The sequence below is a fragment of the Dermochelys coriacea genome, chromosome 8 (genome assembly GCF_009764565.3).
Source record: "Dermochelys coriacea isolate rDerCor1 chromosome 8, rDerCor1.pri.v4, whole genome shotgun sequence".
NCBI classification, from domain to species: domain Eukaryota; kingdom Metazoa; phylum Chordata; order Testudines; family Dermochelyidae; genus Dermochelys; species Dermochelys coriacea.
In genome coordinates this window covers 36,928,734-36,946,383 of record NC_050075.1, presented here as the reverse complement: position 1 = coordinate 36,946,383, position 17,650 = coordinate 36,928,734, and the positions used below count along the sequence as shown (strand labels likewise).

At 44.3% G+C, this 17,650-nt stretch overlaps 1 protein-coding gene across 1 annotated transcript in view; it reads left to right on the top strand.

The window, feature by feature from the left end:
- Nucleotides 1-17,034, top strand: part of PFDN1 (prefoldin subunit 1) — a 68,661-nt gene extending 51,627 nt beyond the window's left edge. The window contains exon 4 of the mRNA XM_038412781.1: nucleotides 16,749-17,034. Coding sequence (XP_038268709.1) covers nucleotides 16,749-16,832 — 84 coding nt within the window. The 3' untranslated portion in view covers nucleotides 16,833-17,034. The remainder of the gene's footprint in view (nucleotides 1-16,748) is intronic.
- The last annotated feature ends 616 nt before the right edge of the window (nucleotides 17,035-17,650 follow it).

Sequence of the window (17,650 nt, the reverse complement as noted above, 5' to 3'; positions counted from 1 at the left end):
GTATTAACACATTAAAAGAAGAGCTTGGAATTTATAGTGAAATGCTATCCAAGGCAATGCCCAGAACTTCCTCAGGGCTTTTTCCCTGGCATAGCATTACTCACATAGGAAATCCTTACTCATGGGACTACTATCTCTGTACTCACCTCGTAGTCACTGTGGCCCATCCAGCCACTCCTCATTGCCCCATACTCTATGCAGTTTATTGCAGGGCTAATCTGTGTTTCCTCCCCCACCACCCCCGCCCCAGGTGGGAACAGGAAATAATTGTTTATATTGTCTAGAACGCTTACCTGTGCCCAGAACTGACCGAGCCTTGAGTCAGCATTGTTAAACCACACCTCGGTTCTCAGGAATTTGAGGGTGTTGCCATAACTGCCTCTTGGCACATGTCTTCCCTCTCTCACTCTTTACTATGCCTGGAGTTACGAATTAATTGTTAGTGTACACTTAAAAAGCTACAGCAGTTCTGCTGCAGTGCTTCACTGTAGACACTCACTGCAGTGAGAGGAAGGGTTCTCCTGTCGCTGTAGTTAATCCACCTCCCCAAGAGGTGGTAACTAAGTGGAAGAAGTCTGGCCATCGACCTAGCACTGTCTGTACCGGGGTTAGGTCAGCATAGCTACATCTTTCGGGGGTATGGATTTATCACACCCCTGAGAGACGTAGTTATGCCGAAGTAACTTTTTATGGTAGATCAGCCTTAAGTAACTGTGAATATCTGGCCACTTCTCTTCATATATCTGTAAGGCAAACAGAAGTTCAGCAGGGTCTGAGTTAGGAAGAATGGATATTTCTTATTAGCCTCTGATTTTTTTTAAAAACAGGTGGGCTTTGAAATCTTAGAAAATAATAAAGGTTTCATTTGACACTGAATGTGAGGGCAGAGCTGAAAAGCAGGAAAAGTATAATACAAATCTTTGCAAAAAATGTTTTTCTCTAAAAAAGGTCATTCTGACAGGAAGTGTTCTGACCGCATTACTGGGTTTAGCAGTAGTAATATATTAGGAGCCAAAGCATGGAACTGAGGAACTTGCTACATTTTGTAGGATTCTGTTTTGTAAAGGACTTTTGCACAGAAAATATTCAAGCAAAAATTCAGATGACATGGTGGGATTTTCAGAAGCACTCAGCATTTGGCCTAACTCTGCTCAGTAGTTAACAGGAGCACATCTAGGTCAATGCTGAGGGCTTTTGAAAATTCCAGCCTAAAGGTTGAGTTTTGTCAAGAGGTTTAGTTTAACCAGTAATCGATCTGCTGAGTCCAGAAAGAGTACATTTCTGCAGCCACACACTGACGCTGCACAGGTCAGTTTTCTCAGGTTGTAGTTTATATCAGGTTTTGATGCAGAAGTTCCTGGAATAGTTGTCGTACAGCTGAGGAAGGCTTCATCTACACCCTCAAACACCTCTAATTAAATTTTGTAGTTCAAATGAAATGACAGTTTTGTGCAATAGGTTTCCAAATATGGGGGCAGTGCCTGTTGACAGGCATGATTTATGTTTCACAATAATTCCTCTTATGGTATTGGTATTTTGTGTTGCCAGCACTATGAAAACATACCATCCAGGGCAAAAAGAGAATAAGAGTCGATGTTTTCATATGCTGCAGAATCTTCTGATTTTATTCTCTCTGGACCATGTCAGCTGGTCTGTGAATGCTGGGTAGATTCATAGATTCCAAGGCCAGAAGGGGCCATCGTGATGATCTTATCTGACCTCTTGTATAACACAGGCTACAGAAATTCCCCAAAATAATTCCTAGACCAGATCTTTTAGAAAAACATCCAATCTTGATTCAAAAATTGTCAGTGATGGAGAATCCACGAGAACCCTTGGTAAAGGGTTCTGTTCCAGTGGTTAATTATCCACTGTTAAAAATGTACACCTTATTTCTAGTCTGAAGTTATCTAGCTTCATCTTCCGACACTGGATCTCATTATACCTTTCTCTGCTAGATTGAAGAGACCATCATTAAATATTTATTCCCCTTGTAGGTACTTATAGACTGTAATCAATTAATTCCTTAACCTTCTTTTTGTAAAGCTAAATAAATTGAGCTCTTTGAGTCTATCACTATAAGCCATGTTTTCCAATCCTTTAATCATTCTTGTGGCTTTTCTCTGAGTCCTCTCCAATTATCAACATCCTTCCCAAACTGTGGGCACCAGAACTGGACACAGTATTCCTGCAACGGTCACACCAGTGTCAAGTATAGAGGTAAAAAACTCTCTACTCCGACTCAAGGTTCCCTTATTTATGCATCCCAAGGTCTCATTAGGTCTTTTGGCCACAGCGTCACACTGGGAGCACATGTTAAGCTGATTATCCACCATGGTCCCCAAATCTTTTTCAGAGTCACTGCTTCCCAGGATAGAGTTCCCCCTCCTGTAAGAATGGCCTACGTTCTTTGTTCCTCGATGTATGCATTTACCTTTAGCCATTTTAAAATACACATTGTTTGCTTGTGTCCATGATGAGGAAGTAGGACACTGGGATCAGTATACATTTTAGGTAGAACAGCTCCAACATTTCTTCCTGCAGCTGGCAAACTTCTCCTGCCCTAACAAACCAAGCCAGAGTGCTAGTGTTCAGCTAGTGGTGATATAGCAAGAAATATTGCAGGGACTAATTCCAGAAACCTAAAAACCTCAAAGGTGAGGAGCAGAACTTACTAGTTCAGAAGTTCTGGTGATGAGCATCATAGGAATGAATCCTTATAACTAGGGCAGCGTGTACTCTTCTAAAGAACCAGACTCCTTTTGAAATGACTGGGGCTCCCCTGTTCTGTACATCCCCATGCCAGAAGTGGTAGCTCAGGGGCTGTACATAAACCTGAATCCTTTAGTCGCCCTCTAGGCTAAATGCTCCATTGGTGTCTCTAGCCGTGGATAGGGTGTGATACTTTCCTGCAAAGTGGGCAAATCCAGTTGGATTCTCCTCTATCTGCTGTTCTGCCTTGAGCAGACTCTAGTGGAATTTCCTGAAATTAATATCCTGCTTTGGAAGACAAACTACGAACAAGTCAGACTGTTCATCAGTTGCAGTAAGGTATAAATCTTAGAGTATCCCTGTATGATGGGGGTTCTAGTCAACATGAGATGGCCCAGGGCTCATTAGACTTTGGGAACTGGTGTATGCCCATGCAGCTGCTCAGAAAAAAGCCCACTGATTGCTATGTTCTGAATTTCCCCAAGACATACCAGTAGCAGCAAATGCCCAGTCTAGCATTAGATGGGCTAATCTGTTTGGCTAATTAGATTTCACTCTGGCCAAGTAAGTGACAAAATGACAGAGCACTTCAGACCTGGAAAAGAGACTGCTAAGGGGAGATATGATTGAGGTCTATAAAATCATAACTGGTATAGAGAAAATAGATAAGGAAGTGTTGTTTACTACTTCTCATAACACAAGAACTATGGGTCACCAAATAAAATTAATAGGCAGCAGGTTTAAAACAAATAAAAGGAAGTATTTCTTCACACAACGCACAGTCAACCTGTGGAACTCCTGGCCTTCACAACATCTTCTGGCAAGGACTACAACAGGGTTCAGAAAAGAACTAGATAAATTCATGGAGGATAGGTCCATTAATGGCTATTAGCCAGGATGGGCAGGGATGGTGTCCCTAGCCCCTGTTTGCCAGAAGCTGGGAATGGGTAACAGGGGATGGATCACTTGATGATTTCCAGTTCTGTTCATTCCCTCTGAAGCACCTGGCATTGATCACTGTCAGAAGACAGGATACTGGGCTAGATGGACCTTTGGTCTGACCCAGTAGGGCCATTCTTATGTCCTTTTCAAAGACCATGGGTAGACAAAAAATTTTAGACTTTGTTACGGATCTTTTTGAAGACAGCAAAATCTCCTTCCCTCCAGCCTGGGCTATGTGGACAATTTTAACCATCCTGATGTTGGCTGAAGCCCTGTAGGGTTGGGGGAAATGTTTCTCCAGACAAGTGTGTATACCCAACTATATCTTGGGATCCGATCACTTTCCCAAAGAGTGTTCCCACACAGACCCTGAGGAATGTCAAAAATGACACGTTAACTTTAGAGATACAGAAACTCTTGGCCAAAAAGTTTATAGAGCCCATGTCACAAGATGAGTTACATCAGGGGTGCTATTTGAGGCATTGTGTCATGTCCAAAGACTTCAGAGACTTCCTCAAGGAAAGGCTTCTGATTGTGAGAATAAAATACTGGCAACCGGCAGGCTGAAGCTCCAGAATGTGATATAATGCTTGGGAAAAGGCACTGGGGGAAGAGCATCCTCAGGAAAGGAAGCTGCCAGCTTGCTTCAGACCCATCATTTAGGGTTTGTAGGAACAAGGGTTTACAAAGCCTAACATTAGGCAGAAAGTTTCCATGACTGTCTTTTAAATTTCCATGAAGAGCTTTTTGTTAGGATTTAAACGTTCCCTTTTAGTATTTGCTGCCCACAGATTGAAGCACTGGGCTAAGGCATGAGAACCAGAGATTAAAACTGGCTACTCTGGGTTTTCATTGTCCAAGCAGAGCAAGAAGCACAATGCAAACATCAAAAATGATGAAAAATAAATTATAAACAGTTATTTGATAAGACTGTGTCTTTAAATCCTATGCGTAATCTAGAGTTCTGCCTTTCACAGCCTGGTTCATCATTGAGAGCAGATAATACTGCTTTTTTGTAATACTGGCTTTTTAATAGAAGAAAAAAATATGTGCCTCAATGGTTGGGTGCCCAGCAGACACGTCAGTAGCACATCCTCTCTGAGAACAGAATTTGGGATTCTCCATAGATATGCAAAATTCAACCAAAAACCATCCTAGTTTCTCTCAATGTAGGGCCAGTATCTAAGCCACAAGGCTGTAGGAAATATATTTCTTTAGTCTTCTAAAACTAGTCAGTGAGGGGTCTGAGTCATATTTTTTTTTCCCCCCTCCCTGTGGAATGCCTGCATGCTACTACCTCTTTAACCTATTAAGAATGTATGGCTTTGATGTGTCATGCTGCATATCTGTTTCGGAATGGAACCAGTTCAATGATTCTTATTAGGAGATGATGTAATAAAAACTTAAGGTAGGAATGTCCAATGCACTGAACTCCAGTTTACCTGAACTATGCAGGAAACTCATTCCTGGATTGCCAAAGAGAGCTGTGATTAGCACAGACTTTTCCTCTCAAGGCAATATCAGCTGTAGCAACTTCTGCATTAAAAAGAATACAGTTGCGCAGCTGCTGATGAAACCAAATAGGATTGGTTAGATCAGAAAACAAGGTGACAGCATGCTACCCCAATAGGGGTTTGAAACACAAGGTCACCTCTTAGGAGTAGACTCATGAGGTTAGAGTGTGATGGTAGGTATTTAAAACATCCTTATTATTGTACTGCTGACAAGACACAAACCAGAGCATCAAAGCAGCCTCTTAAATGAACTGTAATAGTCAGTACCAGGAGAGAGTTAGCGTTTGTGGGACACAGCCTGACTTGCATAACCTCAAAAAGAGGAGGAAGAGTCAAGTTCATGTTTCAATAACAGAAACGAAGGACTGTTACACCCTCCTATCAAGGAAGGGCATGGAGGAAGACTGACTAATTCCTTTTCTTCCCCTAGTCACTGGTTTAAATGTGGTCTAGGTAAATTGTAGCTTTTCTCGTTTGATGGTTGCTCAGTGTCCAATGTGAATTCAGTTTATGGTCTGTCTACTTTAGAAGGGAAGCCAGATCTTGATGCCAGAGAAGTTAACGTGAGCTCTCTGTATGACACGGATGCGTAAACAGCCAGTGCTTTTTTTGGCTGCATCTCTGATCACGTGGGAGGTACCAGTTCTACTCGACAGAGCCCTTTAGTGAAATCTCACCCAGGTTATGACCAACAATAGAAGAATTGGGGGAAAAGGCAAAGAAAGGTAACTTAGAACAAAGGCTGAAGGGTATGGCACTGGAGGAGCAACTAAAGGGCAAAATGGAGTGTTACCTCTTTTGACCTGGAGCAGCAAGTCAAAGTTCAGGGCCCTGTGGCAGACTCCCTTATTTCCCTACTGTTACTATGGGGAGGAGAAATTGACATTGGAGTCAGTTATTTTCTTTGATGCAATCTTGTTAATTTACAAGGAATGTACAAAGTTGTGCTTCTCCAAACATAGGAGGACCCCAAAACAGGAGACAGCTTCCTTGTTCACAGCCCCAAACTCTTTCAGCCAGTACTCTGACCCAAAAACTTCTCACTAGGCTTCTCCCAGGGCTACACACCTTGCTTCCAGATAGAGTCCACTTGGCTTTCTTTCCTGCTCTGTCAGGGTGTCTCTGTCATGTCTCTCTCCTTGTTGTGCTGTGTCTGTCCCATGCCTGCACACCCTTACCCCCAAGACAATACACAATGAAAACCTCCTCTTCTGAGTGGTTAGAATTCCTGAGTGAACTTGCTTTGGCTTGGAGACTACAGTTGTTTCTCACATTTAAACTGAAAGAAAGGTGTCTCTAATTAATCACTGTAAGAGGTTTTAACCCAATCTGTAACAATATGTAGTAGGGAAATAAGAGAGTCTGCAAACGGGTTGATGTGATCAGTCTATAAATACCTTCCAGGTAGCATAAATGGAGGAAGGTGCTGTAGTTATTCAGCCTCTGAAGGTAAAATAATGAACATTGGCATCTTGGGGAATCTCCCACTGGTGGTAGCCATGGTGAGAGCTCTAGTGTAAACAAGATGTTTCTACCACCATTGGATCTAGACCTGCCCTAAATAGCACTGGTGATAGTACCATGGTGGGAGATTCCTCCCAAATGCTAGGGAAAATGGATTGATGAAGTGGGAGCAGTTGAGCAGGAGAGTAGATTACTAGGGTGGTTATCAAAGTTCCTGCTCTGTAAACCTGGAGCAGATTAGATCAGATCTGTGTGAGTGGCATAGTGAGCAATACTTGAAAATGCTGGCATTTAAGTTGGCTCCTCATAGGCATCTCTTCTGGCCCCGCTCTCTGAATCAGCAAGGATTTTTTTTTATATCAAACATTAAATATGCCCTTTCCCCAAAGACTTAGAACTACAGATCTCATTAAATTATTCACATGTGCATTCAGCTGCCTTCAAGGCAGCCTTGTGCTTCTAGCTCAATAATTAACAACTACACCACATGCCAGAGGAGTGTAACATCAGGTCACTCCTCCATATTTGGGAGTCCTGTAAATAGCAGTGCCATAAAAACAAAGTTATTTCTGAAACCACTGAAAACCATTTCCTTGCAAACTCAGCCCAGTAAGCGCTGGTAACTGAGATGAACCGGAATCCCTGGTCATTTTGAGTGCTGGATGATTCACTTATGTGACAAATGATTTAAGCTTATTTACTGGTATTCCTAAGTGTTGCAGTTTGGCAGTGAGTAGTTAAGAAACTGCCTGCAGTAGCCTGCACTGAATAAGCTTCAGTAAAACTACAAAGATCTATGTTGGTAGCAGAGTCCTGACTGATAAATCTATATATACATAGTATGCTAAATGAGGAGTCATTTGCACTGGGGCAGGGGGGAGCCTTTCTGAAAGGGACCATCCCTCTGTTTCAGAGAGAGACATTAGCTGGCAACCCAACCTTTTCATGCTACTTAATCCTTTATTCTCCCCTCCTCCTGCTTGCCACAGCAGCAACTGAGCCCTGGTATACACTTAAAATTTAGATCAACCTAGTTAAGCTGAACTCGCCCCCAGTATAGAGGCATCTAGGTACACAGGATAATTCTTCTGTCAACCAAGCTACTGCTAGTCAGGGAGGTGGATGGATGGAAAACCCCCTTCCATTGATGTAGGAAGCATCAATGCTATGGTACTACGGTGGCATAGCTGCAACTGTGCCACTGTAGTGTAGACATGCCCATAACTGTTTTGTACCTGGATTCTGATGTAACTGGTGCTGGTAATGCGTTGCCCTCTGCATGCAGTGTAAAACGGAGGCCTTGATAAATTGTGATGATTGGGATTTTCAAAAGAGTCTAAGGGGGTTAGGCCATCAAAATTCAGCAGGAATGGGGCTCCACCCCCCTCAGCCTTCTGTGAGAATCCCAGCCCATGGCCTCTTGGCTCTTTAGAAAAGGGACAATGTTACTGTCCTTCCAGGTTTCAGAGTAGCAGCCGTGTTAGTCTGTATTCGCAAAAAGAAAAGGAGTACTTGTGGCACCTTAGAGACTAACAAATTTATTAGAGCATAAGCTTTCGTGAGCTACAGCTCACTTCATCGGATGCATTTGGTGGGGAAAAAAAAAATTTTTTTTTTTTTTTTTTTGGTGGAAAATTTTTTTCCACCAAATGCATCCGATGAAGTGAGCTGTAGCTCACGAAAGCTTATGCTCTAATAAATTTGTTAGTCTCTAAGGTGCCACAAGTACTCCTTTTCTTTTTACTGTCCTTCCAGTTTGGGAAATTCTATTCTACTGATGCTAAGGGCCCTGGCAGTTTCAATTGGATAGGATATTTTCCATTTGCTGCTCTGCTAGATAATGTTACTGAGCCATGTTGTGCAGCCATCTCTGAGGTAGAACACAGAAGCTGTATTTCCAGTACTGAGAACTTGATTACCAAGTGTAGGCCCTCGTCTTGCAGTTGGTAGCACATAAGTGCCCTGCTGCGCTTCCCCAGATTGCTCTGAAGTCAGTGGGATGCTGCGTGAGCATGCTGTCAGTTCCAGGATCAGGGCCAGAGAGGTGTGTTGAGATTTAAAAACACTATAGAACTCATTTGGGGAGGAGACTTTGGCAAAGTGTCTGATTTTTTTTATGGACACATACATAAATTGACTGTGACTTCCACGTACGTGTGTGCACATGTCTGGTGGAATACGGCTGTAATTCTCTATATTAGAGGTTTCTTTAACTGTATTTGCCTTTTAAAGAGCAGTAAAGAAAAACATTTACAAATGTAATGTATCACTTTAACTGGTGGCAGCAGATAGCAGGAAACTCAAGTGAAGGACCTGACTACGAATTTTAAAACCTTGCAACCCCATTCTGGTACGTCCTACAGAAAGATCAGTTGTTGGTGTTCAGTTAACAAGGGCGATGAAACGAGCATCAGCATACAAATGAAATATGATTGGACCAGTGCGGAGCATGTAATAATAATGGGTGTATTGTCGCAAGAGGTCAGTAGACTTTCTGATAACGCTAACAGTTAATGATTCACTTATTGCTACCAACTAGGTCCAATCAAATGTGGCCATGTCAGCAGAGTAGGCCTAAACATGACTTTATTCAAAACTCATCAGGTGAGTTTTTAAAACTGATCTGATCAGGCAAACTGTTTTTCAGATCAGCTTGCGTAACACATCTGTGGCTGTCCCCAGTGAAGACAAGACCAGAGAGTCGCATCGAGTTCCCATCTAGGCCCCAGTAATTAGGGAATGAGGAGGGGTTTACACACAAGTTCCTGATATTGCTCCAGTGATTACCTAAACAGAAACCAGCCTGCAGTTCTGAGGGGAAACAACACCTCGTTTTCCCTTTGCAATGAAAATGTAGCAATAGTCTATTTCACACCCTTCCTTAGAGCTTGGCCCTTAGTCAGAATGTAATGAGCCAGCTGTAGCCCTGGCTCTCCGGGCTGCTCACCAGTGGAGATATCTGTAAGGTTACCTTCTTTGAGGTGAGCTTTTAGTGCTTCACTTCTTCCTTGGTGGTGAACCCATTCCTTGGGGGGTGACCTAGATCCTTGATAGCACATTGTAGAGCTGTTTGGGGACATATTTGGCTCCTCTTTCCCCCAGCCTTCTCCCTCTCCCTTTACCTGTAGCAGAGGCCTTCATGTGGCCTGGATCCTTCTTTGCTGAGTCCTAGGCTGCCTCTGCTGCTCCATTGCTGGCATTGCCAACTTGAAGGCTTCTAGGAGCCCATTGGGTGCTCAGTGTCGCCCTCTCTCTGAGAGCACAGACCTCATGCAGAGGACTGACCTGTGCTAGGACATCCTTGTGGTGGGGAGAAACCAAGGCACCTTGGGACTGAGTAGGGATGGGTGGCAGACCCTCTAAGCTATGAGACTGGATCCTGCAAGCCACATAATGGGGTGGGAACACAGCTAAAGGGCGTTCAACCCCCCCAGCAGCTCTCGCCTGTATCCTGAGCTCCCAGGACCTTAGAGTTGATCTGATCTGAGCAAGGGGTGGCTCTGCAAGTAATGTCCCCTTTGGCATTCAGCTCCACCTCCAGTGCTCTGCTATACACTAGCAGGAGACCACACTCTGCCAGTGGAGAAGAGGCCCTGAGGGGGGAGCATAGAGGATTATTTGAAGAAATATTCCTTACCATCAATGCCCAGAGTGTGAATGCTTCAGTGATGTGTCAGGCAGGATTAGTGTGCCTAGTACTTTTACTCATCGGAAGCAAGGCCTAAAGGGTTTTTAGCTAGGTTTCCTCCCAATGGAAGTTTGGAATCCCATGGAGTTTATAAAGATAGACTGATGGTGGTAACGCCCAGTTATGTGTCATTGTAATTAAACGAGTTCTTTAATGACAGCAATAGAAATGATACAACCCCTCTGTTTCCTCACTTTGCATCTGTCGAGGGCAGGTTTTTAAAACAAAATTTTGTCATATGAAATTTGCCTTGAGGACAAACAGATGGGGATTTCAGAAGCTACCAGCTAACAAAACATTTGATTAGAACGTAACTTCCTATGGGTGGATAGTTAGCGTTAAAGCCAATCACGTCCACCTTTGTTTGGCAGCATGACGACAGGGGATGCCGGAGTTCTAATCGCAGCTCTGTCACACACTGCTGCTGTGACCGTGGGCTGATCACACATCCCTTCCGCTTCAGTTTCCACATTCGTACAAATAGCTCGAAGGGTTGTGAGAATGGAGTGCTGTTTCTCTACAGACCTCAATGCTACGCATGTATGAAGTATTAGTATAGCTATTTATTGGGCTCCCTCATTAAACATTTTACTGAAAAGCTGCTGCTGTGGGCAGAGGGAAAGCCAGACGCTCCTGATGTCATTGCTAGGGTTGACTTGGGAGAGAGGACTGGGCACTTGTTCTCCATCCAGATCGTCTGACTACTGTTAACTGTCCTGAGTAATTTACAGACTTGTAACTGTACTAAAGAGTTTAGTTGAACTAAAACTCCAGCTGTAGTTAGTGGTAGGCTTTTCAGTCGAACATGCCTTGGATGGAGTCTGGCTGGAAGAGTGCAGACACAAGGTGATGTTGGCAGGATTGTATCATAGTACCATGTTCTAATGACTTTTCCTGCTGCATTAGAGCTCCCAGTCCCCCCGGGTCTTGGCAAAGCCTGACAGGAGATTGTCTGGTCTGGAGCTTTAACCTGGAATTTCCTGCCTTTTGTCGGCTTGTCGCAGCCTTTGTGTGTGTGTGAGTCCTCTGTGTTTCCTTTGGGAGGAGTTCACCTCTAAACCTGTTCCAGAAAGGACTTGGGGTATGTCTTCCCTGCAATGTAAGCCCAGGGTGAGTGGAATTTGAGTCAGCTGACCTGTGTTAGGGAACCCTGAACTTGAGTGTCTTATATTTTATTTTAACCCTGTATTAAGACTTTTCTAATCTGTGCTTGAACCTACAGCTCTGTTGTCCACACTGCAGAGTGCAGAGCTGTGTCAGAATAACCTTATCCTAGAGTCCCTAGTGGTGCCCTCCCCTCCCCCCAGAATGTGGCCACTCTAGCCCTAGGACTGTGGTGCACTGTGGGATAACTTTACTGCCTACCTGCAAGTTACCAGGAAGCAGCTTGCATTGCAAAAGGTTTGATCGGTTTGCTTTCCGTTGCAAACCCAGGAGGCTTTCTGATAGTGTGCTTGCAGATTGGTGATCAGAAGAGAATGGGTTAATACTGACATGAGCTGCTGCTGTTTGCAAAAGGGGAGGTGGCGGCTTTCATTTTCAATAGAGTGGATTTCAGATTGTTGGGTTAGAGAGGACTGAGGAAGTAGTATCCCACAGTTCCGTGGGACAATCGTCTGACTCCTAGGACCTTAGACACAGTCCCGCTTGACTTGTCTGCAAAGCAATAGGGCTTGGACCCAAGGTCACAGCTTAACTTGAGTTCAGATTCTCCAGCCCCGCAGAGCCCTGGAACCCTGGGGTAGCGCAATTGCAGTGTAGACGCAAAGGGACCTAAGTTTGAGCTCCAGCTCAAGCACAGGTTTACATTGCAGTGTAGATGAACGTTTGATAGCTACACTCCATTGACTTGCTGCTTAGTGGGTTTTTTTTCCTTTTAGCTGGGAGTCCCAAACTTTGCAATGCTGTGGGTTGTCCCTTGGGCTTGATTCTATGAGGTGCTGAGCTCCAACTCCCATTGGCTTCAGTGGGATTTGGCATCTTACAGAATTGGGCCCCTAACTTGCATTTAGTGGACCTGACCCTGCAAACCCTTACTCAGGTGGCCTCATCAGGCTTCTTGCCTGAGTAAAGACTTCTGAGGTGAGGCCCAGGATGTTATAATTTACATGTAATAATAAATGCAAATGCGTATAGCACAGCAGTGCTGGTATCGAGGTCTTCCTTGGAAACTGACTAGAATTGGAGCTTCCCCAGGCCATTATGGAGGAGTCTCTGGCTTGTCAGTCAGCTCTGTCCATGGGCCACCCCTGTAATACAGATGTTCTTAATGTAGTCCTGAGAGGCCGTAATCAGGCTCAGGGCCCTGGTGTGCTAGGTTCTGTACAGACACAAAGGTAGGTGCAGCCTGTGCCCTGCAGAGCTTACAATCTGTTTTGGAGGCAATATAGTGAACTGAAGGGTGCCTACAGGCAATTTTTTTTTGCCTGTCACCTAGGTGGACCCCTAATTCTGAATGGGTAGAGCATGGGAGGCAGCTCTGAACGAGGAACAAGACAGCTATTGACACCTGTCACTTTTGGGTTTTAAAACCGAATTTACAATTACCAAAGTGTTACATTCCTGACTGGTGTTCAGAGATCACGCTTCATTCCTCTGGAAGTCAAGGTCCTTGGGAGCCTCCCTGAAGTTTCCTTGCACCAGTTAATGAAGAGAATTTGGATCTAGAGTTCTGCCTCTAGTTCTTAGATGTCAGTCCACTCCAACAAGGATGCTTTCTGTTGCTTTGGAGTCCACTGGAGATGTGCCAGTGGTGTCTGCTGTTTGGAAACTCGGAGAGAATAGTCAAAAGAAGTGACTCCAGTCCTCTAGGGTTACCCAGACAAGGAGGAAAAAATGCTACTGGCTGAATTCCTATTTCTGGGTTACAGTTTCTGTCCATTTCCCTGCCAAGTTTAGCCTAATTCAGGATGATTTTTTAAAAAAACCTCTTTTCTGATTGCTAAGGAGTTTTAGAACATGCATCTCAAAGAAAGGGGATAAAAGGTGGTATTTATAGAGGCTTGTAGGGACAGTGTGCTGGGAGAGAAGCTGAGCCCTGATCGAGGGCGGGGCTTCTCTGACTAGGGGTCCTATACAGGTAGCCAGCCAGGCAGCGGCACAGACAGCTGCAGCAGCACAGGAGCCAGCAAACGGAGCTGTAAACAGGGCAGTTTGAGGGGGAGTTTAAGGGGAAGAATAAGAGCCAGGCAAAGGAACAGACGGGCTAGTGAAGGGAGTGTGTGGTGCTCTGGCAGTGTTTTGGTGCTCGTTGGGGAGTTGGTTTGGTTTGTGTTTTCCAGACTAACAGGACTTAGGTGGGAAGGCTGTGACAAACACAGAGGCAGCAAGTAGTGATCCAAGTAGTAGAAGACACAATGAAGAGGCCTGGATGTAGAAGCTGCTTCATGTACATGATCCTGGAGGGGGTCCCTGAAAAGAATTTCGTCTGCATGAAGTGCCGCCTGATAGAGCTAATGGAAGAGAAGATCTGAGGATTGGAGATGCAGATGGAAACTCTGGTTGAGTTTTAGAAGGTGGTTCGAGCGGATGATGGAGCAAAGATCTGAGGAGGCTGAAAGGAAAAGCTCAGACTTGCAGATGGAAGCAAGACCAAAGAACTCTGAGGGGATACTGCTGGGTGAGGAAAGTAGACACTGGAAGCATGTGATTAAGAGAACCAGGCAGAGAAAAAGATGAGCCAGTGAAGGAGAAATAGAGCTCAGGAACAGGTTTACGGAGTTGGAAAATGAAGAAGGGGCACAGAAGGTGGTTACTGAATGTGAGAGGGCAAGAAGGAAGAGAAGAGCAGATAGTCCTAGAGGAAGAGGGTAAGAGTCAGTGGAGATAACACCAAATACGAGCCCCAGGAGGATACGGGATGGGTTGCAGAGGATTGCAAGGGACAGTAGGAATCGAGAGGACTTGCGGCCAGATGGAACAGGGAATAGACTGGAGAATCGCACCATCGCCAGGAAAAGGCAGGTTTATGTGATTGGGGACTCATTACTGAGAAGAATAGACAGGACTGTAACAAGAGCTGATCCAGAGAACAGAAGGGTGTGCTGTCTGCTGGGTGCTAAGATATGGGATGTGGCCCTGAGGTTGAAGAGGATCCTAACGGGAGCGGGAAAGAATCCATTGATTATCCTTCATGTGGGAACAAATGATACGGCTAGATTCTCGTTGGAAAGTATTAAGGGAGACTATGCTAGGCTGGGGAAGACGCTTAAGGAAATCGAGGCTCAGGTGATCTTCAGTGGGATTCTGCCTGTTCCTAGAGAAGGGCAACAAAGGTGTGAAAAGATTATGACCATCAACAGATGGCTCAGGCAGTGGTGCTATAAGGAGAGCTTTGGGATGTATGGCCACTGGGAAGCATTCATGGACAGAGGACTGTTCTCTCGGGAAGGACTTCACCTGAGTAACGAGGGAAATAGACTTCTAGGATGGAGGAAGGCACAACTGATTTAAGAGAGATGAGAGATTTTAAACTATGAATTTGGGGGAGATGGTTGTGGATGACACAAAGCTGGGAGGTATTGCCAATACAGAGAAGGACCGGGATATCATACAGGAAGATCTGGATGACCTTGTAAACTGGAGTAATAGTAATAGGATGCAATTTAATAGTGAAAAGTGCAAGGTCATGCAATTAGGGATTAATAACAAGAATTTCTGTTTATAAACTGGGGACACATCACTTGGAAGTAACAGAGGAGGAGAGGAACCTCAGAGTATTGGTTGATCACAGGATGACTATGAGCCGCCAATGTGATATTGCCGTGAAAAAAGCTAAGGCAGTCTTGGGATGCATCAGGTGAGGTATTTCCAGTAGAGATAAGGAGGTGTTAGTACCATTTTACAAGGCACTGGTGATACCTCATCTGGAATATTGTGTGCAGTTCTGGTCTCCCAGTTTGAATTCATCCTTCTTAAACATGGAACAGGTACAGAGAAGGACTACTAGGATGATCCGAGGAATGGAAAACCTGTCTTATGAAAGGAGACGCAAGGAGTTTGGCTTGTTTAGCCTAACCAAAAGAACGCTGAGAGGAGAAATGATTGCTCTCTATAAATATATCGGAGGGATAAATATCAGGGCGGGAGAGGAATTATTTAAGCTCAGTACCAGTGTGGACACAAGAGCAAATGGATATAAACTGGCCATCAGGAAGTTTAGACTTGAAATCAGATGAAGGTTTCTAACTATCAGAGGAGTGAAGTTCTGGAACATCCTTCCAAGGGAAGCAGTGAGGGCAAAAGACATATCTGGCTTCAAGACTAAGCTTGATAAATTTATGGAGGAGGTATGATGGGATTGCCTAATTTTGGCAATTAATTGATCTTAGACTATTAGTGGTAGATATGCCCAATGGCCTGTGATGGGATGTTAGATGGGATGGGATCTGAGTTACTACAGAGAATTCTTTCCTGGATGTCTGACTGGTGAGTCTTGCCCACAATGCTCAGGTTTAGCTGATTGCCATATTTGGGGTCAGGAAGGAATTTTCCTCCAGGGCAGATCGGCAGAGGCCATGGGGTTTTTTCGCCTTCCTCTGCAGCGTGGGGCACGGGTCACTTGCTGGAGGATTCTTTGCTCCTTGAAGTCTTTAAACCATGGTTTGAGGACTTCAATAGCTCAGACATAGGTGAGAGGTTTATCGCAGGAGTGGGCGGGTGAGATTCTGTGGCCTGCACTGTGCAGGAGGTCAGACTAGACTATCATAATGGTCCCTTCTGACCTTAAAAATCTATGATTCTATTATCCAATTTGTGAAAACTTGACTGGGCTGGAAGAGGATTTTATAGATGTTCCAGTATTACCTGAGTGTGAATAGATTATTTTATGGGCCTTGTGGGTTTTTGTCAGTTGATTCTTTAGATGTGAGTACATAGAATACAGAGGTATTTTAGAACAGTAGAGAGGTACTTTTTCTTTTCTTTGTTTTTTTTCCCTTTGTTTCATGCTCAGAATGTTAAGTTTATGTATCTGTTTAACTTTATTGCAGTTAGCTTGTCAATCTCTTCTTAATGCTTTGTTACTGATGTAATGACAATTGTGAATATGATATCTGTAAAGAAATGAAATACACGTTTTCCATGTAAATATGACAGTGCCTAAAATATATCTAGTAAAGATTAAAACTATTCAAAAATAACCCTCAACAGCCCCGGTGTATGAACCAGTATATGCTGGGACCTTTATTCACTAAAAGTCACTCACTTGTGATTTGCATGGAGCCCAAATGACTTCTTCCTCCTCCTCTTCTCCCTCCCCTCTCCCCCACGCATTGTCTATGGTAATATAAATGTTGATTCCATTCTGTAGGATTCACTCCCAGCACTATAACTTACACAGGAAAGCAGAGATTCAGCTACTGCTCTGAAACAGAGCATCGTGTGGGGGTATTATGGCTGTTGTCTGTTCTGATTTTTGTACCTTGCAGCAGAGGAAGTCGTACCTGGAGCGGAGTGTAAAGGACGCTGAAGATAACATCCGAGAAATGTTGATGGCCCGAAGAGCGCAGTAGGGGTGTGGCCCCCTGAGACAAGTTGGTTCATTTCACTGGTGCCCACACTGATTAGCTAGAACAGGGATGTTTTCTAGACAAGATGACCTTGTGCTCTGTTTGCTGCCACCTGCTGGTGGGAAGAGTTTGTGTTTGAATGCGTTGGATGTTGTGTCTCACTCTTTCTGTATCTGGATGTTGTAATAAACTCTTCTTGCAAAGACTGCTGTGTTAACCAGCTCCTGTGTCTAGCAGACTAGCTTGGATTTTATACCAGTTGCGTTCATACTGTTGGCTTTTCAGTGGATGAAACCATATGCTGCTTCAGGTATCGTCCTTTTTGCTAAGAGTGGGCCAGATTTTAATAGTGCAGAACCCTATCAGGCCCCGATTTTCCAAAGCACTCAGCACCCAGCAGTTCCTGTTCTGAAACTTTGGGCTGGATGTTCGAGAGTTCAGCACCACTGAGTGTGCACCCAGCATGTTGAGCTCACTGGAAAATCTGGCCCATAGACCTGATTTAAGGTCCAGTGTGGCAAATGGTTACTCCCAAGCCTACTGCTTACTCCCATGAATAGGGCGACTGACATCAGTGGGACATGGCACACAGAGTGCTCAAGGGGAAGGCATGTCTTATGTCGAACGCTGGTTGGTTGCTGTGATAAAAGCATCACACTGTCTCCTAAGGAGCATCAGAGCAACAAAGGATTTTCTGTTTTTCTTTTTAATGCTGCTTTGAAAGAGCTCTTGGAGTTTCCTTTGGCAAAACTAAAACAAAAGCAAATGGCAGGAAGAAGTGGCTGGCTCGGGAGAAGAGTATGTGCAGAAAAATACATAGA